At 40.2% G+C, this 27,363-nt stretch overlaps 1 protein-coding gene across 1 annotated transcript; it reads right to left on the bottom strand.

Moving 5' to 3' along the window:
- LOC139445126 (F-box DNA helicase 1-like) lies at positions 1 to 27,351 on the bottom strand. Its single transcript, XM_071226224.1, has 19 exons — positions 25,779 to 27,351; positions 23,974 to 24,101; positions 23,356 to 23,479; positions 22,085 to 22,278; positions 20,472 to 20,594; positions 19,098 to 19,195; positions 17,148 to 17,226; positions 16,553 to 16,642; positions 15,303 to 15,525; positions 14,316 to 14,481; positions 13,911 to 14,047; positions 12,544 to 12,643; positions 11,323 to 11,447; positions 9,383 to 9,458; positions 7,500 to 7,688; positions 5,304 to 5,420; positions 4,258 to 4,373; positions 1,589 to 1,714; positions 1 to 278 (listed from the first exon to the last, which is right to left on the bottom strand). The coding sequence occupies exons 1-19, from the start codon at positions 27,348 to 27,350 to the stop codon at positions 54 to 56; spliced, it is 4,008 nt and encodes a 1,335-aa protein (XP_071082325.1). The 5' UTR covers position 27,351; the 3' UTR covers positions 1 to 53.
- Between the last annotated feature and the right edge of the window lie 12 nt (positions 27,352 to 27,363).

Raw genomic sequence — 27,363 nt, 5'->3', positions numbered from 1 at the left:
CTGTAACATGCCTGTAACACTTCTGTCTGTAACATGTCTCCACACATCTGTCTTTAAAACATAATAGGCAAGTCTTCCTCATCACTATTTTCTTCATCACTTTCTTCCCCATTTTGGTCATAGAGAATTCTGGGAAGTACAATGACGTTGACAGCGTGAGGTATCGCTGCTGCTTTAGGCTTGTAGCTTGGGTCTCCGAGCAGCTCAGCAAACCTGTGGATGTTTTCACTGAGGATCTGCGGCCCATACACGCCCCCTTTGCGGTGGTCTCCGTCGCCCTGAATAACAAACAAATAAAGTCGGAGCTTAGAGAGTTTCCTGGATTGTTCATAATGGAATGAAAAGAATCAATTACCGAGCTACATTCTCTAAAAGCAGTAGAACCTATTGGCATATAATAGCAACAATTTTTCCTCTATCAAGACAGTGATTTATCTCTGAATGGTGCTTTAATGAGATGGCTGTTGTTTGTCTTACTTGGCTTGTTTGTGTGCTATTTCATGCGATATGGAACCACTGATCTCAGATTGTAGCATGAACATGTGAAATGTACCAAATGTTTAAGAAAAAAATTCTAATTTCATAATGATGTGTCCCGCAGTGATATTGATGGAATATTGCTAAAAGCAGCGTTAAATTAAACTCACTCACTCACTCATCATGATAACAGTAAATATGTCTTGGTTGTCCTACCTTAGACATGATAGACAGATGCTTTGTCTTAAAATGAACACCATTCCACAAGATTAAAACAGTTTGGGAGGCACAAATAGCACTAATCCGCAAGATTAGAACAGGTTGGGATATATAATGAGCTCTAACCCCAAAAAGACAGTACATTGTGGAAGGTATAAGGGGCACTAATCTGCAAGAATAGTTCATTGTAGGAGGTATAAGGACTAATCCACAAGATTAGTACACTGTGGGACGTATAAGGTGCGCTAATCCACAAGATTAGTACAGTGTGTGTGGTTTATGGAGCGCTTATCCACAAGATTAGAACAGTGCCTGTGGTAATAGGAGCACTAATCCACAAGATTAGTCCATTGTGGGAGGCATAAGGAGTGCTAATCCACAAGATTAGTACAGTGTGTGTGGTATTAGGAGCACTTATCCACAAGACTAGTCCATTGTGGGAGGCATAAGGAGTGCTAATCCACAAGACTAATTCATTGTGGAAAGCATAAGGAGCACTAATCCACAAGACTAATTCATTGTGTAAGGCATAAGGAGCACTTATCCACAAGACTAGTCCATCGTGTAAGGAATAAGGAGTGCTAATCCACAAGACTAGTCCATTGTGGGAGGAATAAGGAGTGCTAATCCACAAGACTAGTCCATTGTGTAAGGAATAAGGAGCACTAATCCACAAGACTAGTCCATTGTGGGAGGAATAAGGAGTGCTAATCCACAAGACTAGTCCATTGTGTAAGGAATAAGGAGCACTAATCCACAAGACTAGTCCATTGTGGGAGGAATAAGGAGTGCTAATCCACAAGACTAGTCCATTGTGGAAGGAATAAGGAGCACTAATCCACAAGGGGAATAAGAAGCGACAACAGTGTCAGTGGGAGGAGTGTCAACCTACCACAGTGATGTCTTGCCGTCGGAGTGTCAGTGCCTGTGGTTTGAACTCTGCATCAGTCTCGCGACACTTGAAGGGGATGCCCAGCTTCTGTAAGTGATCACTGCACACTGGGTACTCAAACTTCTCCTGTAGAGTTGATATAAGAGAAACATTAGGTCAAAACAGATATCCTTATGTATCATTTTCAACCTCAATCGTGTGATGTGCCTGCAATGTTCAGTAAAGTTTAATTTTGTTTGTCTGTTGTCTAACGCTGCACTCAGCAATATTCCAGCTATATGACGGCCGTGTGTAAATAATCAAGTCAGGACCAGACCATCCAGTGATTGACATTATGAGCATCGATCCACACAAATGAGATATGATGACATGAGGCAACCAAGTCAGCGAGCCTGACCACCCAATCCTGATAGTCGCCTCTTACGACAAGCATAGTCGCCTTTTACGGCAAACATGGCCGGGTTGCTGAAGACCTATTCTACCCGGGATCTTCACGGCTAAAAAAAAGTGTTAAAACATCAACATGTGTGAAAGTCAATCAATATGTGTTCATATACCAGACTGGTCATGTGATATTTGTCTTCATATTGATTGATCTGGCAGATTATTATTTTCCATTAGGAACTAATTAATAATTTATAATCCACAGACATTGGTCAAAATCCATTGAAATCTCTCAAAGTTCTCTTCCAGGAACCAAAACATGAGGTGACGATGGCAGACATTCCAAAGAATGAGTTCTATGACCAGTTGGGTAAAGGAAAACAGACAATATAATTACATGTGTTATTTTGGTTTAGACCAATTCCGTCTTGAAACAGATGGCTCAAATCAAGTCAGGCATTCTCACTCATCCATTGAGAAACAAGAGTCATCAGAAAATGTCAAATCCCACCAGCCCCCACAATAGAAAAAAGCACCACTTCATCCCCTAGTTAATACATGTACCAAAGTTTGAATAAAAAAAATTCACGATTTTCAAGTCATGCTCCGGAAACGAAATATGAACGGACGGAGAGACAGACCAGATGATGACAATATCCCTCCACATTATATGCTGGGATAGACACTAAAACACATCAAATACAACCCAAACTATATCAAACTTAGACACGGTGAAAAACATATACTACCAAACCAAGTACGCTAAATCTTGAAATTAATGCGAGTGTCAATTAAATGCGAAAAATGCGAGTAGTCTTTGTTTGCATTAATGTCTCCAAAATGACTATCAATAATAAGACGGCCTCACTGTACTCTTTGAATAGTGGAAATACCAACTTGAATAAAAACACAAACATGTTTTATTGAGCAGCAGTTGTAACAAGTATATATCAATGTCATTCAAAGAATAGGAATTACACAATGGGCATCCAGAGAGATATTACAGCTGGGGTCAAGAGTTCTACCCACGCCTGTCAAACTAGGCATCATTGACCAGCAGTCCAGACAGACGCCACCCAAGCAACTCTTCGCCAAACGCCGACACAACCCAATGTGCACAGATAGGCTTCATCACACTTCTCAGCCTTTGCGTTGTCATCTCCCTTCTACACATACCAACCAGTGAACTGTTGTTGGTTCAATTATCTTATTGCCTTTGAACTTCCTTAATACCAGCCAACAGAATAAACATATAAACTGTGTGTGAAAACACTAACTATTATTTTTACGGAAGTGCTCTACTCTACAGCTATTTGCTGTTTGATTGGATTAAGATAAGGATATGTATAATTCTACTGGGGATTAGGGGTAGTCGCATTGATATTGAGTCACATTTTTGATGATGCAGAAGGTGCCTGAGAACAATGACTATTAATTTTTAGTCTAATATGATATAGTAACTATTGATGAACAATTGTAAGAATTAGGTTTCCAAAAGAGTGAGCGAGTATTGTTTTACACCGCTTGTAGCAATATTCAAGCAGTATCACAGCGGGGGACACCAGAAATGGGCGTAACACATTGTACCCTTGTGGGGAATCAAATCTGGGTCCTCGGTTGATGAGCGATGTTCACAAAGAATAAGAATTGAGTTCAATGGGGTTATATCTCTGTAGTTCGCAAACACTTAAGCTCTTGGCTGCGATCAGAGGGAACATTAGGGAACAAATGAAGTAACTATGGTTGGTACCCATTGCGTGTTCTGTGTAAAATGATTAAATTAATGAAGGCAATTGCAATACATTGTTTCAATATACGAAATAATCACAGTGTTTTTATTACACTAATTTCAAGGTGCATTTTAGGCTGAAGGGGGGGGGGGGGGGGGGGGCATTTGTGAGAATTTGATGAAATTTCATGATTTACAGTGTATGAACATGATTAATTTGTCCACAGTTCAAGACATTCGGATGCCAACATTACATCACAGTGGCAAAAAGGACCACAAAGTTACATCAGATTTAGAGGAACATCAAAACAAGAAGATATCACTGAACATAGGAGCAAATAGAATGAAATAAAGACAAAACTCAGTGTCTCTACTTTAAGCAGTATGGAAGTTACAATCACCTTAGCGCTAAGATTGCTTTGAGGAACGGGGCCAAGGGCATCTTGTACCCATGCTGTACCAACGCTGTACCAACGCTGTACCAACGCTGTACCCTCGCTGTACCCAGGATGTACCCGGGGCCTGTAGCAGCAGAAGCAGCAGTTTGTAATCTTACCCCATTGTTCTGGAGGACTTTCACCAGCATAGGGGACATCAAGAGGGCATTCTTGGCACGGGTGACAGCCACGTAAAGTAGATTGGCCTCATCAGCTGGTATTGGTGCTATGTTCACTGTTAAACAGATAAAGTGGAGGGAGGTGAGGTGAAATGGGGTTTAATGTCAAGTCCAAGATTATTGCACTTATATAGTGATGTGTATGTATGCATGTGTGGCTATGGCTGCCTGTACTTTTTCGGACTTATGACGATTTTATAGTGCAAGCACACTGAGATACCGTATTGCTGCAGTTTAACATGAATACCCCACTCAGACACAGTATACTGACTCCAAGCCAACCAGTCCTTGTTTAAGTCCCTTAATGCTGAACGCCAGGCAGGGTAACAACAAGTACCATCTTTTAAAGTCTTTGGGTATGACGCGGCCGGGGATCGAACCCTGGAGCTTCTGCTCTCCGGGCCGACACTAGACTACTAGACCACAGAGGTGGTCCAGATAAAGCAGTGTGAGCTACAACTCATGTTATCTGGATAATAATGACAGCTGGTCATGTGACAACAGGAACTTAATGTTGTTTACCTACTTGGCTTTTCATAAGAACCGTCTACAAATTATATTGGGCCCAAGTGCACTCTTTTTTCAAGCAAAATCAGTTACTTAGTTAATTTGTAGTTAAACTCAAAATGTACTAATTTTTATAAACAGAATTATTTATCATGCATCAATATTTAGAAGGAGGTCCATGGGTCTTTGTTTGAGCTAAGATAAAGGAACTCACTGAGACTTCAGAGATCCATGGGTCTCTGTTTGAGCTAAGACAAAGGAACTCACTGAGACTTCAGAGATCCATGGGTCTCTGTTTGGGGTTAGACAAAAGGAACTCACTGAGACTTCAGCAATCCATTGGTCACTGTTTGGGGTAAGACAAAGGAACTCACTGAGACTTCAGAGATCCATGGGTCTCTGTTTGGGGTTAGACAAAAGAACTCACGGAGACTTTGGAGGTCCATTGGTCTCTGTTGGGGTAAGATAAAGGAACTCACTGAGACTTCGGAGGTCCATGCTAGCACCTTGAGTTGAGTTATTGATGAAGTCATCGGTCACCTGGACTGTGGAGAACTCCAGCCCTTTTGCCTTGTGTGCAGTACTGAAGATGATATCTGAAACACACCAGGGTGGACCATGGGGAGAGTCTATTTCTTTGTCACATGTTAACCGCGTAGATGTATCAACATACTCTTTGAAAGACAACCAGATCCTATAACTGAGGATCCCCTTCATCATGTTCATGGGATGATTAAAACCAATAACCCCTTCATCACGTTCATAGCTTAATACCTTGTGAATGCCCATGTAAAAGGTGAAGGATCCTCACAATGACTTTGACTTCTGACAAGAGTAATAATTGTGCTAACAAGTCATCGAACACTACCTTAGCTGGAAAGCAAATATGAATAACACTAAGTCTCTCACCAATTGTAAGTAACTATATATTGACTATCATATTAATCTTACACAAAAGCTTCAAGTGATCATGCTGATTACACACTTAATTTATCTTATAGCTGTCATGGCAGCCATTTTGAATTTTTCGAATTAACAGAACAGATCACATATACAATCTCTCAAAATAAACTGTTGTGTGGTTTCCAAGAATTATTGAAATTTAGGCTGTATTATTGAATAGACTTCCTAAAGAAGTAAATATTTTATGTAGCAAGAGCACAAAAAACATCCTAAAGCACAAGTCTCATGTGTATATACAACTTTGCTGGATAGATCCTACGTAACATCGTTAATACAAAAATATCATTTTCAAAAACATCAAAAGCAGCACATGAATAAGGTTTGTTCGCACATTATTCCTTTCTATCAATTATATATGGTCACGGGAGATGTGGAGGAGATGTCTTCCAAAATTACACGATTGATGACACAACAAGCCTGGCCCTCCGCTCGCACTCAAGCAAGCAAGTCTCCGTTCACGGTGATAGTCAGCTGCACACATCCTCGGCAAATCAAACCTATTCTTCACCCTTTTCACCCCTTAGACATTAAACCTCCAAAATTAAACAACCATCATTTGTGTACTGTACTTTCCTTCATAAGAGCAGTATTAACACATTAAAATATACTCCTCTTTCTTTCAACAAAGGAAATATGACAAAAGCAAGTTATATCAGATACTGAGTTCACTAATCAGTGGTAAAACGATGTGCAAAACTTGTTATTTCTTCAACAGCGGGTATTCTTCGCCTTATGGTACTTACATCTATCTTGTCGAGACTTTTCTATGTTTAAGATATACGCTGATCTGTGTGAAGTATCGATCGTCCTTTTTGCTGTATAATGCCATAGATGTTGATAAGAATACAGAAGAAGCTCTCACAAAATATAAGTATTCTCTCGTACTAAGTACATGTCCCCACACAGTGGTGATAAGAAAGAAGGTGAGGTGAGGTGAAACGGGGTTAAATGTCGCATCCAAGATTATTGCACTTATATAGCGACGTGCATGTACATGTGTGTGTGGCTGCTTGTACTAGTCCGGACTGACGCCGATTTATAGTGCTAGTTCACTGAGATACCATGCCGCAGTTTAACATGAATACCCCACTCAGACACAGTATACTGACTCCGAGCCGAACAGTCGTTGTTTTAGCCCCTTAATGCCGAGTGCCAGACAGTGTAACAACAAGTACCATCTTTTAATGTCTTTTGGTATGATGCGGTTGGGGATCGAACCCCGGACCTTCCGCTCTCCGGGCGGATGCTCTACCACTAGACCACGGAGGCGGTGATAAGAAAGAAGAATGATGTTGCAGGGTAGTCAGGTGATCAGTCGTGTGGGACACAGGGCTACAGTGCCTGCACCCATTGGTTAGGACAGTGACTATGGTAATGCTGGGATGTGTTCGGGCGAAAAGGTTTTTGAAGCTGGAAACTTTGTTTTAGCAAATTTCCACAAAACGAATTGAAGAAGGAAGAAATGCATTGTGTGAGATTGTAATAAGATTAAAAATATATACTCTTAATTAATCACAACAACGCTAAGTTAACATTTTCACAGTATGTTTCCCAGCATCACATCACACTTGCTACATAACATAATATGAGAAAAATGACACTTGCAGGTTAAAATGATGTTGATATTGTCAGCCAAGTTAATACAACTCTCTTTGTTGCAATTAATAATGTCCAAGCAGCAGTATCACTTGTCACTACTAAACTCCTTGTACCTGCTTGTCTGATGTCATGGACACACTTGGCTGAAATCTTCCTGAGACACATAGGGATGGTGTGGTGAAACGTCTTCACGATGCGGATCTTCCCCATCAGCTCCACATCTGACACTTTGGTTGCATACTTCTCCAAGTCTGCTATACCAGAAAACTTGCTAATAAATAGGTTGTTTATTTTCCGGTTCTCTGAAAACAAAAATATAGGATCTTTCAACTGGAATGTAACTTGGTCAGAAACTAAGACTGTCTTTGTTGAAGGTTGATTAATTGGTTGGTTTGTTGTTTAACGACGCACTCAGCAATATTCCAGCTATGCGGACGCGGTCTGTAAATAATCGAGTCTGGATCAGACAATCCAGTGATTAATATCATGAGCATCGATCCATGCACTTGGGATCGATGACATGCATCAACCAAGTCAGCGAGTCTGGCCACCCGATCCCTTTAGTAGTATTTTATGACAAGCATAGTCGTCTTTATCGGCAAGCATGGGTTGCTGAAGACCTATTCTACCCCTGATCTTCACGGGTCTTGTTGAAGGAGAATTACCCATGAAACTACAGTGAAACTTTATGAATCCTGATGGTACAATCCCAGTGTAGTTGTTTGAATTAAACATTGCCTGACTACCAAATCATGGTGTCAAGCAAGGTATCCTTGTCTACTCTAAGTTCCAAACAGTAGGGACCAACTTATTAATAATATTTCATGATAATGATAAGTAGATTTATAATGTGTCACATTCCATTTACCATAACATGCCCACGCCACAATTTGGTTGCTGATTTTGCTTCATCGAATGATAACCAATTTCAAAAGCAATCATATACAGTCCTCCCTTGTTATAATGCTACCGCGGTTATAATGCCATACTGGTTATAATGCCACCCTGGTTATAATGCTACCCTGATTATAATGCCCCTGGTTATAAAGTCAACCTGGTTATAATGCCCCCCTGGTAATAATGCCACCCTGGTTATAATGCCAGCTAGTTATAATGCTACCCTGGTTATAATGCCCCTGGTTATAATGGCCCCTGGTTATAATGCCACCCTGGTTATAATGCCCCCTGGTTATAATGCCACCCTGGTTATAATGCCCCCCTGGTTATATTGTCCCTGGTTATAATGCCCCTGGTTATAATGCTACCCTGAACATAATGCCGCTGTTTATGCCACCCTGGTTATAATGCCCCTGGATATAATCCTACCCTGGTTATAAAGGTACCTTGGTCATAATGCTAACCTGGTTATAATGCTACCATGGCCATAATGCTACCCTGGTTATTATGGTACCCTGGTTAAAATGCCACCCTGATTAAAAATGCCACCCTGGTTATAATGCCATGCCAATGTTTTTCTGCTTAAACATTTCAATTCCCTGTTTATAATGCCATTTGTTGTTTTTTTAAATTTGGACAATTTGGAGATAGTTTCCTCTTTAAAATCAACATACTGAAAAATGGCACTGATCACAGTTGTTTTTCACAGATGACTCAGTAAGGTCTGTTTTTCACCTTCCTGGTTATAATGCCACATTTTCCGCTGAACGAAAGGTGGCATTATAACGAGGAGAACTGTACTAGTGTACCTTATCCTGTGGCTCAGTCGTCTAAGGCGCGGCGAGTTGCATCCCTTGGACACGCCAGATACCTATGATTGAGGGTTGGAATCCCAGTTCGCCCCGATTATGTTTCTAGCTGTCAGCACCATGCCCATGCTTGTGGGTTTCACCAAAGTGGTAACCGTCTGAGACCTGCATCGCTTTGGGCATTCCTCCCACATTAAGCTGACATGTCGCGTTAAAACCAACTGACTCAATTATCCTGCTACGTTAATTCTCTGGTGATAGTTGAAAAGTCTGAGAGTGTTAGTGACTACCTTTCTTCCTGTCTTCTGGAGTCATCATCAGGATGTAGATATCCATGATCATGGGAAACCCGAAGTTGTCTGTGCCCTGGAGAACATAGCACTGACATTATTGCAGCCAAAGACAAAACAATTACCATTCAATGAACATGATGAGATGTGTTTATTGGCCAATTGTGGCAAGTAATGCCAAAATTCAATATTGGCAATTATAAACATGAATAAACAGTAGTCCGCAATCCGATCCAGGTCATAGGTATGAGTAGTCAGTGATAACAGCCATATCATGCTTGTTGGAAGTCAGTGATAACCACTCAGGGGATTTATCAGGAATGCTCAGAGGTCGATATGGCTTTAAAAACTAAAAGGCCTGATTCTGAGGCAATGGCAATGAAAATAAAGTGTGGGCTGTGGGTTTTTTGGTGTTGTTTTGTTTTTTTATTTGGAGGAGGGGAGGATGGTAGTTCAAGCCAGTATGTAACCAAATTTTTAAATTGTAACAATTTCAGCAAAATCATGTAGTTCTTAAGTATTGTAACATTTCACTGCCTTGAGACACGAAATATTTAAAGATTTTTATATTTCTTTTTAAATGGAAATAAAAATAAAATGTGAGGTGCACTTCATAATGAGCAGGCAGTGCCTGGGAACCAAGACTATTATTTTTTTAGCCCATTCAACCCCGATTCTGCAGCAAATGTCAGAAAACTTCCCAAATTGAAATTAAGATCCTTCCCAATTCATGTTAACATAGTTCTAGCTAATGTATTGGCCTTGAAGAGTCTTGCACTTCCCTGAGATCGTGGCCAACAAAGATAATGAAGAGGAAGACACCTTAAAGCCTAGTTGTACAGTATTGCATTGAATTCAGTGCTAAAATATACATGTTGGTGTTGCTGTATCATTTTTTTATGTCTTGGTTTACGGATTTCAAACTCATTTCAAAAGTGAGGTAGGCAAATTGAACAAAAACATGAAACCTCTGGGATTTATTTACTTAACTTTTGTCCTAAAAGGCATAAAAAACATATTCTGGAGTAAAACAACACAATTTTATAATATCCCTGGCACACAGCTTGTGCTGTGCACAAATGACAATATAACAATATTCATGTTGGAAGCATGTGCGACGATTAAACTGGTCATCATTGTGCTCTGTGCTGACAAGATTTGATGGTATAAGAGAAGGGTCCCAGCAAGAAATATCAGAGTGACTTCCCTTTGCTTTACACTCGACGAGGAAACAAAATCTTTTTTGCTTTAACATTTTATGAATTTTTTAAAGCAAAGATTTTAAAGCGTAAAATAAAAAAAATTTGGTAATTTAAAAAGAAGAAGGTTTTTTAACATTTGGACTTTGAAAGAGTGGTGTATCCGTACACCCATCTTCCCGAGGCAAGTGAGTTAACTGACTATAAAAGTCCAGTTTCCACCCTTGCCGAACTAGGCTGGTATTATGGAGTTACATTTTGGCTGGGCTAACGAGTCTATGCATAGTCCAATCAAAATCGCACACCGAAATCGAAATCCCATTCGTAAAGTGTCATGCAGATTTTGGTCGACTGCAGGATTTGCAAAGCATGTGCACTGCTAACTCGTTGTCAGCAGATATTTTCTAAATCTTTTCATGTTTTTAATCAAGGTGCTCACGTGATTTGATGCACTTCGCAATGAAAGAATCGTCTTGACTGGGCGCCCCCGTTTTGTTTGAAGCAAATGCAAGTGATACAAGAGATGAATCTGATTGGTCCATAGGAGAGGCATAGAAAGGACATAACTCGTAATAGCCACTGGTGGCGCTACGATCGAGCCCAGGAATTCCAGCCTAGTTCGGCAAGGGTGGAAACTGGACTTTTAAAGTCAGTTAACTCTCTTGCATCGGGAAGATGCCGTACACCAAGAAATATATCACACAGGTGGGAATGTGTACAAGACAATGCTGTGGTGCTCACTCCAACAAACGCCACCTTGTACTCCTCTTGTGAGTAGCAGCACTTCTTGACCGCTTCACTGAACACGGTGAAGTTGAGTCGGGAGATGATCGCTCTCTGGCCCACCTTCTCCCCTCGGATGTGACCTGGAGGACAAGAGTCAGGTTAAACAGGTTACCATGGTTACAGCTGTCTCTCCCCTTCAAAAGCTTACAGGAATCTGAATATTGTTATTGTATGCTGAGCTTGCCATGACAGTGTGTAACTGCTTCTATATCTGCAGCACAGAGGGAAAACAGCTCAAACAAAGGCACCGGGGAAGACAGGTATCGATTCAGAGTTAACTGCTCTTGATTGCATTGATATCCTTAGTCTGAATACAACTGTTTAAGTAAGGATAAGAATTTATGGATGAACAACTTCTTTATTACAATTTAAGAGCGAAGTTTTGGTGTAGGTTCTAACACCATTATCAAGCTTGATAACAGTGTTAGAACCTACACCGAAACATCGCTCTTAAATTGTAATAAAGAAGTTGTTCATCCATAAATTGTAATAAAGAAGTTGTTCATCCATAAATTCTTATACTTACTTAGTACTCCAACTTCTAAATGCCTATCAAAGAAGTTACAACTGTTTAGTTCAAACATTCTGTTGTGTCTCCTGTAACAGTTCACCGATTCTCTGTATGTATTACTGGTAACCCAGGCAACTCAATAAATGCTTTTGAGACAAGTGGGCGGGGCACAAAATTTGGGCAAACATATTTGGTTTGTTACAAGTAGAGAGGCATGATGACACTCCCATGGACACACGTATTGCTTATCAAGGCTATTAAGAGGTCAGTGTGACAAGTCGATATATCAGAATTCTCTAAAAAGCGTTTGATAGAAGTTAATTACAAACAAATCAACATGTCAAAACGAGGTAAGCATGGCCGAATCATACACTGTCAGGCTCAAGAATTGGCCTATAATGTCATAAATTACATGGAGAAAGAATGAACAAATAAATTTCAAGCATTGTCAAAAAGTAGATTTACATAGTCATAAGGTACCTCACATCAACATGTACTATTATGTGCTACTGAACATGCCACTAGAACCTGTTATTGGCCGAGACAGGACACGCACATATCCATCATATTAATGTAGCGAACCATCCGCTACCCCTTTCTTCACAGGGGTTGTCTTTCGATTCCATCTCGTGATTAACCTGTAACAAGGAACCACAGAAGAGTACCTGGAACTCCGTGGCCCACGATGGTCTTCTGGCGGACTTGCTTGAACACCTCGAGGCAGCTGGCGGCAACCTGGGCGATCTCAGGGCCAAATCTGAAAGACTAAACACATACTTACATTCACTTAGTTGGACTAAACATTAGTTAAATCATAATGCATGGTATTGCAGAACACAGGAACTGGAATTCATGTTAAAGTCACATCTGAAATTGAACATGGCAATTCTGTTGTGTGAAGTTTGTAGTTTGCAAAACTAAGGCTTTACTTTTGAACATTCCATATCAACTCCACACTAAGGCAAACAGAGCTAAATACCACTGTTACCAGTGGTGTCTGTGTAGTGAGGAGTAGGTTTTATTTGCTGTTTTTGTCAATATTCCAGCAATATCAGGGCGGGACACACCGGAAATGGGCCTTCACACATTGTACCCATGTGGGAAATCGAGATAAGCCCTAGGCTACCCCACTGCCTACCCTCTCCAGTGTCAAATACACACAATCCATCACAACTACCGGTACTGTTATCATGGGCCCAGCAAATGCTGCTACAGAGATAGTCACTGACAACCAAATAATTGGAGAAGCTTGATGATGGTGCAGTAAATGAGTAAGGTAGAATGTGTGAGATGCAGTTATCAGCTGATTTACCTGAGTAAGGTAGAATGTGTGAGATGCAGTTATCAGCTGATTTACCTGAGTAAGGTAGAATGTGTGAGATGCAGTTATCAGCTGATTTACCTGAGTAAGGTAGAATGTGTGAGATGCAGTTATCAGCTGATTTACCTGAGTAAGGTAGAATGTGTAAGATGCAGTTATCAGCTGATTTACCTGAGTAAGGTAGAATGTGTGAGATGCAGTTATCAGCTGATTTACCTGAGTAAGGTAGAATGTGTGAGATGCAGTTATCAGCTGATTTACCTGAGTAAGGTAGAATGTGTGAGATGCAGTTATCAGCTGATTTACCTGAGTAAGGTAGAATGTGTGAGATGCAGTTATCAGCTGATTTACCTGAGTAAGGTAGAATGTGTGAGATGCAGTTATCAGCTGATTTACCTGAGTAAGGTAGAATGTGTAAGATGCAGTTATCAGCTGATTTACCTGAGTAAGGTAGAATGTGTGAGATGCAGTTATCAGCTGATTTACCTGAGTAAGGTAGAATGTGTGAGATGCAGTTAACAGCTGATTTACCTGAGTAAGGTAGAATGTGTGAGATGCAGTTATCAGCTGATTTACCCGAGTAAGGTAGAATGTGTGAGATGCAGCTATCAGCTGATTTACCTGAGTAAGGTAGAATGTGTAAGATGCAGCTATCAGCTGATTTACCTGAGTAAGGTAGAATGTGTAAGATGCAGCTATCAGCTGATTTACCTGGGTAAGGTAGAATGTGTGAGAAGCACTTATCAGCTGCATGGCATTGACGGCACCACGGAAGGAGTAGATCTGCTGATGTGGGTCTCCCACCAGAATCTTAGCCTGTTCTTGATTCATCAGGATGCTAATGACAGCTGTAACCATGGCAACAGAGGTGAAACATCATCTCATTCTAAGAATTAGAAAACAACACTGAAACCTATTCAAGAAAAACATCTTTCTACAAAATAGTATCAATTATCTTATCTCTGAAGCTACATCTAAATCAGTGATTTTGGTTTAAAACTGCATTGAACAGTATTTCACTGATACTAATCGGCCCACTCATCTAACTGTAAACAATAAAGAAGCTACTTTGTTAGGAAAACATGAGCTATGATACCAGTGTGCGGGAGAAAGTACCTGGTGTCAAATCCTGAGCCTCGTCGATGAGAATCATGTCATACTGAGGGAGCTTGGGTCGATACAGCTGATACATCTTGAGATACCCATCATGTGTCATCCCCGCTCGAGTATCCTCATAGTCCTTCATCCTCTTCCACAGGTACTCTGCATCCTCTGCAAATCTCTGCAATGTCACTGTATACATTAGAAACCAGCGACGGGCACACAGAATATTTCATAACCCTATTTCTATTATTTTCACATTGGAAACCCCTGTAAGTTAAACATTGACCATGTCCAGATGAGCTAAAAATACTAATGAAATGCAATATAAACACTAAACCATAACATCATCAAGGAATATAAACAACTGAAACGAGCCCTCACGTCCCTGGTGTACCTCGCTACAATTTGTTGACCTGCTATTTCCGGTGCCAACATGCTAGCCACATGTATACAGCAGTAATGCTCTTGGAAACACAAAAACATTTTACACAAAAAATAACTTATGGTTAGTAAAGGACCAGTTCAAAAGTTTGATGTCGGATAAAAATCATTATTTCATCAGATAAAGTCAATTTACCTGATTTATCCCTGTTTAATATAGTAGCTAAGCTAAACCAAGTCTATTTTCCTTCATATGCTGTTAGGACTTGTCATAATTACATCCAGTCTTCCACAAGGTAGGGTTCTATCATTGCTGCCAATATTGGTAAGTCTATCTTGTGCAGTTTGTAATATGGATTGGCAGATTTCATCATAAAAAACCTACAAATGAGGGGTATGCCTCACAACATAAGGAATTAAATTTGCTATTCAAACTTCGAACTGGTTTCTTAAGATAAGGCTAGTTGCTGTTTGATCTAGAACTAGAAGTTGGTTCGGGGCACTTATTGGATCTGAGTGCGTAATAAAGCAAATGCAGTCAGTAGAAAGCTGACTTCTGGAACTGAAAGGGGACAATACATATATAGTAACCATGGTAACTAAGATAATCCCACTAACCATCTTGGCTGCATGGTCTATGGACACGACACCGCCATTATCATCAGTCCTAGTGTCAGGAACGTGGGCACTTGTGATGTTGTCATTGTCAGAGCTGCAGAAGTTGTTGATGGTCTCCATCACAAACTTTGCCCTTACAAACAAGTTGTCTCCCTTTCTGGAGGGAAGGATCTGGGATATCTCATACACCTTTAGATTTCTCAGCTTCTTCCGTGCAGCATATCTGTCAAGAACACACAATGTAATATAGGAAATGTTCATAGAATTTTTTCGGACATCTCAACTAACGTTCCCAAGGAAAAAAAGCCTGAGCACTTGCGTCAGCAAATTGGGCTTTATGGTATCATCATGTGATAACCTGTAGCTATATTCCTGAGACAAGAGCATCCACTAACTAGCCTATTTGGCAAAGTCTAGCTGCCATCCTTGCCACATCCAAGCCTACTTTCCTAAGCTAAATATCATTGGACTAAATAGCACATATTGACTCATGTTAGGATCTGGGACAACACTTGTTTTAATTTCATGCCTCATGTTAGGCTCTGGGTCAACACTTGTATCAATTTCATGACTCATGTTAGGATCTGGGTCAACACTTGTATCAATTTCATGACTCATGTAAGGATCTGGGTGAACACTTGTATCAATTTCATGACTCATGTAAGGATCTGGGTGAACACTTGTATCAATTTCATGACTCATGTTAGGATCTGGGACAACACTTGTATCAATTTCATGACTCATGTAAGGATCTGGGTGAACACTTGTATCAATTTCATGACTCATGTTAAGATCTGGGAGCACACTTGTATATATTTCATGACTCATGTTAGGATCTGGGAGCACACTTGTATCAATTTCATGACTCATGTTAGGATCTGGGACAACACTTGTATCAATTTCATGACTCATGTTAGGATCTGGGAGCACACTTGTATCAATTTCATGACTCATGTTAGGATCTGGGACAACACTTGTATCAATTTCATGACTCATGTTAGGATCTGGGAGCACACTTGTATCAATTTCATGACTCATGTTAGGATCTGGGAGCACACTTGTATCAATTTCATGACTCATGTTAGGATCTGGGACAACACTTGTATCAATTTCATGACTCATGTTAGGCTCTGGGACAACACTTGTATCAATTTCATGCCTCATGTTAGGATCTGGGTCAACACTTGCATTACTTATTTGATCTGGGTCCACACTCAGTCATAAGATAAATGTGCCAACATGAGGCCTACCTGCGTCCTACAGAGGCAAAGGCCAAAGCATGGCCTGTTTTGCAAGTGACATTGCGAGGAAACGTCTTCTCTGCATGTTCCCGAACTGACCTGAAACATACATCATTGCTAAAGTATACACACAACTGTGAATGCATCAGGAAAATATCAATACTTCAAAACGAACAAATTCTACACCTGGGTAAAGTCCTTTTGCATATGCTTTTCAGAAGACTTACCTTCCCATGATATTTGCTTCAAAGGTTTATCTTTTATCAGCGATAATTATGATCATAAATTACTTATTCAAAAATGCATGTTTTACAGTAAAAATATTATTTATAATTATCCTGACTCATACTAATTGCTTATCTCATATCATTTCTGAAAGCTAGTGGAAACTTCCTGAACAGCTGACCCAAACACACCCCTGAGCAGTGCAGATGCACTGGAACCATGTGACCAGGCTCGTATACTCTTCACTCTCTCATTTCACAGCTGGACAGCTGGGTGGGTGCTATAGCGTATGAGTCAGGATAAGTCAGGATATAGGTAAAATAAGTAAATCTCCCCCAACTGGACAGGGTGTCTGATAGACCGGTAATTATATACTAACTTGTTGTACACAACCAGAAGGAACTTCTTGTCAGGTCTCAGCTGGGTGAATCGAACAAGAGTCGTTGTCTTGCCGGTCCCTATAACACAACATCTCCACAGTGGATATGTGACATGGGAACAGTAAGGCTAAAAAAATAATACTCTTGGTTCTCAGGCACTGCCCGCATTATCATAAAGTCTGCCGCACATTTAAGTTTTATTTTCATTTTCAAGAAAAATATGTAAAAATCATATTATATATATATTATGTAAATATTTCAAGTCCAATGGTAGTCAAATACTGTATTCCAGTATTTTACTCATCAAGGAATACATTTATGTAGGGAGGCCCTTTCCCAGGTTGATTGTACACAATTGTTTATCTGGTTACACAACTGTTTATACTTGTTTGAAACCCCCAGCAAAAAAAGAAGAAAAAAGAAATGGCACTGCCTGCCCGCACTATATTTTTAAAAAACTTTGCTTGAGAACCAATTCTTTTATATTTTTTTTATGCCTAATGGGTGATCTGGGCATATAATGACATTTTTTTTATAATGTAACCAAAGAGTTATACAGTGAAACCTAGCTTACTCACATTCCATAAACCCTTAGAGTCCTGACAGATGGTTTAACACCGACATGGTTAAATACCAACACTCTGCTTGTCTCAAACAAACGAACAATGAGACATCTGTTCTACAGACCCATGACTGAGGTCTTGCTGTACCTTCAATACTTCATGGTAGATCTGAGTATCGCTTACTATCTTGCGATATGATTTGTATCAAGATACGGACTGATGATACTACAGGTATCATGTTACACATCAAATAGTAAGAAATGATGAAATCACAGCCGTAAAACCTCTTTCTTCAAACATTTATTTATTGTTATTTATTGTTAACTCCAAAACTTTAACGATGAAAACCACAAGAAAAAATGAAGGGATGGTTATTAAATGTAACAGTTATTCAGCGTGGCCTCAGTCACCATGTCCTCGTGTTCTGCCTGCTACAGATGGCGCGATGCTACTACTGCCATTACGGGAATTAGTTCCTGTTCTATTTATAGCACATTGCTATCTTACACACTGCTGATTCAAGTATCGTGTACACCTATCGATGATATCCTGGGTATCTGTAAATATTTACAGCCCATCATCTACAAATAGTGAGTGAGTGAGTTGGGTTTAATGCCGCTTTTAAGAATATTCCAGTTATATCACGGCGTGTCAGCTTAATGTGGGAGGAAAGCCCCAAGTGATGCAGGTCTCAGATGTTTACCACTTCGGTGAAACCCACGAGCACGGGTATGGTGCTGACAAACCTAGAAACATAATCGGAGCGAACCAGGATTCGAACCCACAATCATAGGTTTCTGACGTGCCCAAGGGACACAACTCTGCACAGCGAATCGCGGCGCCTTAGACGACTTGGCCACCTGTGCCCCCTCTACAAATAACTACAAGCTCAAACATTATTAATGTCTGTTGTGATACAATTCTCAGTAGTAACCGTGAAACGCTAATTACCACCTATTCTTTCCTATATCTGACTAATAAAAATGACAGGTGTCATTAAACGAGTAGTAAGTCAATTATTCTAGCAAGTGTATCCTCTGGTATCGATCCAAGAAAACTCACGATGCACAGCAGCACCGACGTATCATTTCACCTCTAGCATGTTGGTATCATTTTTCTCAATAGTGTTGTCATCCTACTGATGCAGAAGGAGTGAGTTTGGTTTCATGCCGCTTTTAGCAATATTCCAGCAATATCAGGGTGGGGGACTCCAGAAATGGGCTTCACACATTGTACCCATGTCAGGATTCGAACCCGTGTCTTCTGCATGACGAGCCAACCCTTTAACCACTAGGCTACCCGACCGCCCCTACTGATGTAGAGCCGGAGTGTTGCTGTTATTTTTGCTTCCCTGGAGTAGAAGCTGTTATACATGAAAGAACTCACCTGCAAAGGCTACAATCTTGACACAGTCCCCGTGATTAGGTGAGTGCTTGACGATTCTCAGTTGTTCGTGTGTCAGTCGCACCAGTGTGTCCCCTCGGCTGGAAAGTTATAAGTAACCATGGTTACCAACATACATATACATTAAACTATGTTTATAACGAACACCCTTATAACGAACTGACGGATATGACAAACTTAATTTTTGGACTCAGCCATTTGCTGTTTATATGCTGTATATATTCTTATAACGGACTATGGTTATAACAAATAAAAAATTAGTGGCCCCTTTGAGTTTGTTGTAACCTTGGTTTCCTATCATGATATACTCACAGGCACATAACACAGATCTTGTGTCCTAAATATGTCCTAAAAGGATTGTATCAGATGGTCAGGCACAGTGACTTGTTTTATTCAATAATTGCATGACAATCAATGACATGAGTTATTGGTTACCATCTGAGTGAGTGAGTGAGCTTTTAGCAATGAGCTTTTAGCAATATTCCAGCAATATCACGGCGGGGGACACTAGAAATAGGCTTCACACATTGTACCCATGTCGAGAATCGAACCCGGGTCTTCGGCGTGAGGAGCGAATGCTTTAACCACCAGGCTACCCGACCGCCCTACCATCTGAAGCACCACAATGTGGGACATAACAATAAACTGCAACTTGTGGTGAATAATGCCTCAGTCACATTTGCTCTAGGGCTGGGATACGGCGGCCATATCCCCCCGAAAATGAGAGATACCTGTAAGGGCCACAGAGTATCTGCAGTGGCCTCAGGGTCATCTTTTACAGACCATAAGGGTCGCCGTGGAATTATAGCGCGGAGTTATAACTTTTTAAATTTCTAGGTTCGCTGTAGCAATAGACATGTAGACAATTAGACACTCCGTAGCCATGCTGTTAACGGCGGGTATACGTCGGGCATACGGTGGCCTTGTGTCTGCAGTGCTGCTGCTCTGTGTAGTAGTAAAGTCAGTCTGGCCGCATGGTTTCCCTGCGGGTGTCCTGCGCCTACCTAGCGTCTGCCTTGGTATTTGTAAAAAAACTATGGCCGCCACAAGGACGCCCATAAGCCGACCGTGCGTCACCACTTAAAAGGCTGTACGGCAGCGGCAGGTTTTCTGTCTCCACAAATTCAAAATACGCCGTGCGGCTACCCTAACATATGTGACTGCTACAGTATGTGACCGTGGGAATGCTGCGGCGGCCCTGTGATTGCTGTTGGTCGTAGATATTTCAGACCCCATGGCCGCCCAGGCAAATGTTACTGAGGCATAAACAAGCACTTATTTCCTTGTGTTGGTCAGTTTATTACTGCGATTAAACTTTAAAATAGATGTATATGTTTAAACAAAGCATAAGCATACCTATATTTGACGATGGTTTGCTGACCAGCTTTGGACGATGTCATGGCCTCTTGAAGCATGCTGTGGCTGGTCACTGAAGCATTCTCATATAGATACAGGGCATAGAACACTCGATAATGCATGCTGAAACACAAAGTACAGGGCATAGAACACTCGATAGTGCATGCTGAAACACAATGTACAGGGCATAGAACACTCGATAGTGCATGCTGAAACACAGGGTACAGGGCATAGAACACTCGATAGTGGATGCTGAAACACAAAGTACAGGGCATAGAACACTCGATAGTGCATGCTGAAACACAATGTACAGGGCATAGAACACTCGATAGTGGATGCTGAAACACAAAGTACAGGGCATAGAACACTCGATAGTGCATGCTGAAACACAAAGTACAGGGCATAGAACACTCGATAGTGCATGCTGAAACACAAAGTACAGGGCATAGAACACTCGATAGTGCATGCTGAAACACAATGTACAGGGCATAGAACACTCGATAGTGCATGCTGAAACACAGGGTACACGGCATAGAACACTCGATAGTGGATGCTGAAACACAAAGTACAGGGCATAGAACACTCGATAGTGCATGCTGAAACACAATGTACAGGGCATAGAACACTCGATAGTGCATGCTGAAACACAGGGTACAGGGCATAGAACACTCGATAGTGCATGCTGAAACACAAAGTACAGGGCATAGAACACTCGATAGTGCATGCTGAAACACAAAGTACAGGGCATAGAACACTCGATAGTGCATGCTGAAACACAATGTACAGGGCATAGAACACTCGATAGTGCATGCTGAAACACAGGGTACAGGGCATAGAACACTCGATAGTGGATGCTGAAACACAAAGTACAGGGCATAGAACACTCGATAGTGCATGCTGAAACACAATGTACAGGGCATAGAATACTCGATAGTGCATGCTGAAACACAGGGTACAGGGCATAGAACACTCGATAGTGCATGCTGAAATACAATGTACTGGGCATAGAACACTCGATAGTGCATGCTGAAACACAAAGTACAGGGCATAGAACACTCGATAGTGCATGCTGAAACACAATGTACAGGGCATAGAACACTCAATAGTGCATGCTGAAACACAGGGTACAGGGCATAGAATATTCGATAGTGCATGCTGAAACACAAAGTACAGGGCATAGAACACTTGACAGTGCATGCTGAAACACAAAGTACAGGGCATAGAACACTTGACAGTGCATGCTGAAACACAAGGTACAGGGCAAAGAACACTCGATGGTGCATGCTGAAACACAAGGTACAGGGCATAGAACACTCGATAGTGCATGCTGAAACACAAAGTAGAGGGCATAGAACACTCGATAGTGCATGCTGAAACACAAGGTACTGGGCATAGAACACTCGATAGTGCATGCTGAAACAATGTACAGGGCACAGAACACTCAATAATTCATGCTGAAACACAAGGTACAGGGCATAGAACACTTGATAGTCCATGCTGAAACAACAAGGTTCAGGGCATAGAATACCAATAGTGCACACACTAACATTTAGTATTGAAAATGAGTATAAACCAATCAAGCCCTCCTTGTTAGCCAGTGATTGCCTACTTACCCACTCCACACATCAGCCCCGGCCAGGAGACGGAAGGTATAGAGGAACGTTGCAATACAGTACAGACACTCTAGAACCTCCATGGACGTACACTGAGAGTGACTGACCATCAGGGCCTCTATGATAGCCTGGACATCACCTACACTGTCCGAGATAACAACCAATGCAGTGACCACACACCAGGGGTTGGCTTCCTGCAATGGACAGACAAATATGCTTACTTTTACATGCCTATAAACAGACAATATGCTTACTTTTACATGCCTATAAACAGATAATATGCATACTTTTACATGCCTATAAACAGACAATATGCTTACTTTTACATGCCTATAAACAGACAATATGCTTACTTTTACACGCCTATAAACAGACAATATGCATACTTTTAACGCCTATAAACAGACAATATGCTTACTTTTACACGCCTATAAACATACAATATGCTTACTTTTACACGCCTATAAACAGACAATATGCTTACTTTTACATGCCTATAAACAGACAATATGCTTACTTTTACATGCCTATAAACAATAAATGATTCATTCTGTACAATGATATATTGTTTGGGACTCAAATACTACAGCAAAACATGGACATAATGAACTACAAGGGACTGGAGAAATGAGTTTGTTAACTTATATATGTTGTTCATTGTGTACGTTTACGCTCAGAAGTGTCCGCCATCTTGGATAAGTCAATACACAATATACGTAATTGCAGCATTGACTTGTATTAGCAGTGATCACTTCATAGCATTCATTTCACGATTTATATACAGAGAGATGTGTAGTCTGTGATTTTGCTCTGGCTTCTGTTTGCTGACTGCATTTGTGAAACTGCATCGGTTTAATGTTCGTTTTACAGACAAGATTAGTCCAATTACATGTTTGGGTAATATTAACATGAAGCAAGTTTAACAAGGTTGAATCGTCACCGCTGATTGTGTTGATTTGCCGTGATTGTATTGATTCGCCCCTGATTGCGTACAGCGAATTGTCAGTGACACTTCACAGTGAGTGAGATTTCTCAGTTCGCTTAACACGTCACTAATTAGTGGTGTTTGGGCTTGTTGGGGATTAGATATCAATTCGCTATAAATATTAGTTCGCTGTAGAGAGTTTGTTATGAACATACATTTTATATGATAATATATGGAGATAAATCGGGGATTTTGTAACAATTCGTTGTATCCATTTGTGTTCGCTCCATCCATTCATTATATCCGTGTTCTACTGTACATACTGTGTGTACATCCTGATGCTTACCTCGTGTTCAATACATTCAGGAGTTCTTTCCCTGATGAGAGCATTGGCCCAGCCATATTTGGGATGTCCCTTGAGGCATTGACTCATGTTGCTGGCTGTCACAGGTTTGAAGTCCTTCATGTGCCTGAAAAGTCACACATGTGATGAGCGTATTTCAACAAAACATGTCATATGGATGTACCGAGTCAAGTGTGATATATCTAACACGATTGTTGTCATGTTGATCATAATCTCTTTGTTTCAATCAAAAAGCACTGTTAATATGGCATTGTTTCTAATATTTGTATACTTTATAAAAATTATAGACATAATTTCTAAATTTGTGTCTTGTCCTGGAAACCTTGAGATACACTTATTTGCAATGCAAAATTGCTTTTCTTGTCTTATTACCATCCTTACCATAAGTCTGCGGATTGTATATTTCAGAATTCTTCAATCATCAACATGATCGATCATAGGAAAACAACGTAACAAATGTTATATTTGGGATAACACTTTCGTAGTAAAGTACAGATTCTCGTACTTTTTTGGTTGAGTCAAATTGTCACATTTGACCACTTTCTAAATGGCATTGTGTATTCATAGGAAAACAATATTTCCAATCTCATCAATACAAACCGTATCAATCCTTTTAGATACATTGAAGGCAAAGTCATCTCGGAATCTGCCATTGTCCTTTTGATTTCAGTCAGAGTATTTCCATAGCCTTTCTTCAACATGTGGTATTTCTTCTTCCATGGAACAAACTACAAACATATGTATATCATTTTTATCCATGAGTCAACAAAGGTATGATTCACAGTGTTCCCGCTGGCTTTTGAAATTGCCAGTCCTAGTTGACTGGCAACTCTGAAAATTACCAGTCCCCCCTAGTTTTTGTCAGTCCCCCCTAGTTTTTGTCAGTCCCCCCTAATTTTTGTCAGTCCCCCCTAATTTTTGTCAGTCCCGACTTTCAACAAATCAAAAACTGTTTGAAAGTTACCCGGATTTAATTCTTTCAACATCAGGTTTAATGCCATAACATCATATCTGAAGTACCTCAGATAGATCTACACGTGATTCACACAAAGCTCAGTAACAATTTTCTCTCTTGTTTTGAATATTTCGGGTCTAAGTCGTTATAAATAAAGATTTAATTTCAAAGCAAAGTGAATGTTATTTCCTTGGACTAAAAATAGACAGGGGAAACCCTGATGAACAGACAAGCTGACTTCGTTCAAATATATATACTATATGAATATCGCCAATGTTTTGTTAAACAACAAAGATTTATAACATGTATAAGGCATGATAAGGTACTCTGTTTGCCGGTCCACAGGGATTGGCAGTCATATGAATTACCAGTCCAAGCCTAATTTTACCAGCAAAAAACTGGGCATTACCGGTAAACAAACACTAGTTTGAATTTATCTTATGATTATGATGATGAAGCCCATTTTGTAGTACCACTTCAAAACAAACCATAATCCAGGAGAAATAATCATCAGGATCGACTGGCAAGTGTCTATCATGTGTTTACAAGGTAAGTTCAGGGACATACCTATGGTTATTAAATGCTTATGAACAAGATGAATTGTGATCATAGTCACCTTGTCCTTGGTCACCTGGATGATATGCCATGATACATTGGAATCTGTCTGGAGATATTAATATTTGGCATTTTGTTCAAACTCTCATAATTGTTAAGTCATGTTCATAATTTAAAGGGGCAGTCAGGTAGCCTAGTGATTAAAGCTTTCGCTCGTCATGCTGAAGCCCCGGGTTTGATTCCAGACATGGGTACAATGTATGATTTGCTAAAAGAGATAATATATCCTCAACCACTATTCTAAGCATGTTTTTGCAAATGTTATTTATTATTAATATTATGTACTCACTCTAAATTAAGATGATTAACAGCTTTATGACGTTTTTTTAACATGATGAAGGTATTCTTATCGGATTCATCATTTACTGATCATGCTGATGATATATAGATAATATATAGAAAATATATAGCATGATATAGATAATAAAAGATTTTTTATTAAATTGGTATACCCACTTAACCTACCCCTGTCATGCTTAAGTTAATGTGAAGAAACTGAATAGGTCTTTTATTTCAACCCATAACCATGATAACCATAATAATTCCTAAAGTGTCATAGGTCACCTTGATCTACTTACACCTGGTTATGCCCTGTTTCACAATAGTCTGTTTTATTCACATTTTTACACTTATACATGTAAAAATGCATAAAAACATTTGACACCACAAATCATCTGATTATTTCATTTTTCCTTACCCTAAACATGCTAAACCATGCCTACCAGCCAGGACTTAAAAAAATATGTAAACCAAGGAAAATAGAAGTGCATTCTTATCATGCCAAAAAATGCTTAAGATGACGTTTGGTTACAACCGAGTTTAACAAGTCACATACCTTTGTATCTGAGATGATATCATTCCACTGTCGACACACTCTGTTGCTGTTCAGGCACAAATCAAGAATAGGCAGTTGGCAGAAAATGTGCTCTATCAAATGATAGGGCAGAATTTCAAAATAGTTAGTGTTATTTTGTGCATTTACATCTGCAAATGCCGATCCAGAACCCTCTCCAACCAGCCCATATGTTTGTTTGTACATTGTCTCCTGTGTTTGCCTACCTGCTTTGCTACTAATATTTGACACCGATGTGCTTGGCTTAGCATCTGTCATGGACACTGAAACACTAGACTGAGGATTACTACTACAGTTCATTCTTCTTTTCTTTGGAAAAGGTTGTCCTGCAGTCAATTTTTTCTGACCATCAAATAGTTTTTTCACAAAAGCATTCTCCTGAAACCTATGTTTCGTGGACTGTTTCTGATTATCTGACTGCGAGGATACCGGACTGCAGCTATTGTCACTGATGTAGATGGCACCTGACATCTGTTTGATTGGAGAATACATCTTTGATGGGCTTCTGTGTGTAACGGGGACAAACTCTTCATTCTCCTCAATATTGTTGTGTAATTCCATTTTAACTTTTGCTGGTGATGTTGAATGAGTTTTTGATTTGGTGAAGAAACTAGAAATATTCTTCTGATTTGGTCCTGCACTATCCTTTGCTCGTTGCAATTTATTGTTCCTCTTTTTGTATGTACTGTTCACAGCTCCTTTTGATGACTGAAAGCCCCCAATCTCTAACTGTGATTCTGTTAATCCAAGTAAACTAGATGCTGCTGTAAAGTTACCACTTGGTTGACTAGAGGAGAATAAGCCTTGATATGTTTCCTGGTCTCTGCTTACCTCACTTCTGTCAGGTTGACTAGATATTAAGCTGGAAGCCTTTGCAAATCCTGACGGAAGTTGACAGGATCCTAATGATGATAGAAGAGAATTTTCTTCAGCATGTTCAAGGCTACTTTTGAAAAATGGGGCTTTCTCTAAAGGAGAGTGTGTTGAACATTCATGAATAATGTCATTGTGGAAGCTGCAATCGCTTTGTTCTACTTTTTTGTTGTCAAGTTTGATCTTTTTACTGTCAGCAGAGTGGTAAGCCCTTTTTGATTTAACCCTAAATCTAGGTTGAAGGCCTCTATTTGGATCCTTATTACTTTTGGGAATTTCGAACGGTTTTGACAGAGCTTTTGATGACTGTGAGAGCGAAAGACAGTCTGAAGTTGACAGGTGGATTTTTCTTTTTCTTATGTTTGGATATGACAGTGTCTCTGTGTTGTTGCTACGACTACACTCGGCTGATGTTATCGTCTCAACGGGCTGATGATGTCCGGGAACACAGTCGATTGCGTTTCTACTTTCTGTTTCATTAGGCCTTGCGGAAGAGCCTGAAGCTGAGGGCCCCTCCACGACACAACTTTGCTTACCAAATGCGCAGTTGTCGTTCTCCAAGTAAGGTCTACCTTCCAGTGTTTGTGTGTCGGTGTCTAATGTTCTTGAATCTTCGATGTTTTCGATCTTATTAACACTGGACACTTTAAACGTTCTGCCCTTATTTCTCTTTCGAGCCATTTTCAGCCATCTT

The sequence above is a fragment of the Haliotis cracherodii genome, unplaced genomic scaffold (assembly GCF_022045235.1).
Source record: "Haliotis cracherodii isolate W230 unplaced genomic scaffold, xgHalCrac1.p SCAF_6, whole genome shotgun sequence".
Lineage (NCBI taxonomy): Eukaryota > Metazoa > Mollusca > Gastropoda > Lepetellida > Haliotidae > Haliotis > Haliotis cracherodii.
Note: the sequence above shows the minus strand (reverse complement) of the source record. Positions and strands in the feature narration are given on the sequence as shown.

What these genes read in the sequence shown, in the direction of transcription:
- LOC139445126 (XM_071226224.1), bottom strand. Translation starts at nt 27,350, where the DNA reads ATGGCTCGAAAGAGAAATAAGGGCAGAACGTTTAAAGTGTCCAGTGTT. An exon ending in CTGAATGTATTGAACACGAG is followed by an intron (nt 22,279 to 23,355) that starts GTAAGCATCAGG and finishes TGTCCATTGCAG; the next exon opens with GAAGCCAACCCCTGGTGTGT. An exon ending in TAGACCATGCAGCCAAGATG is followed by an intron (nt 14,482 to 15,302) that starts GTTAGTGGGATT and finishes GTGACATTGCAG; the next exon opens with AGATTTGCAGAGGATGCAGA.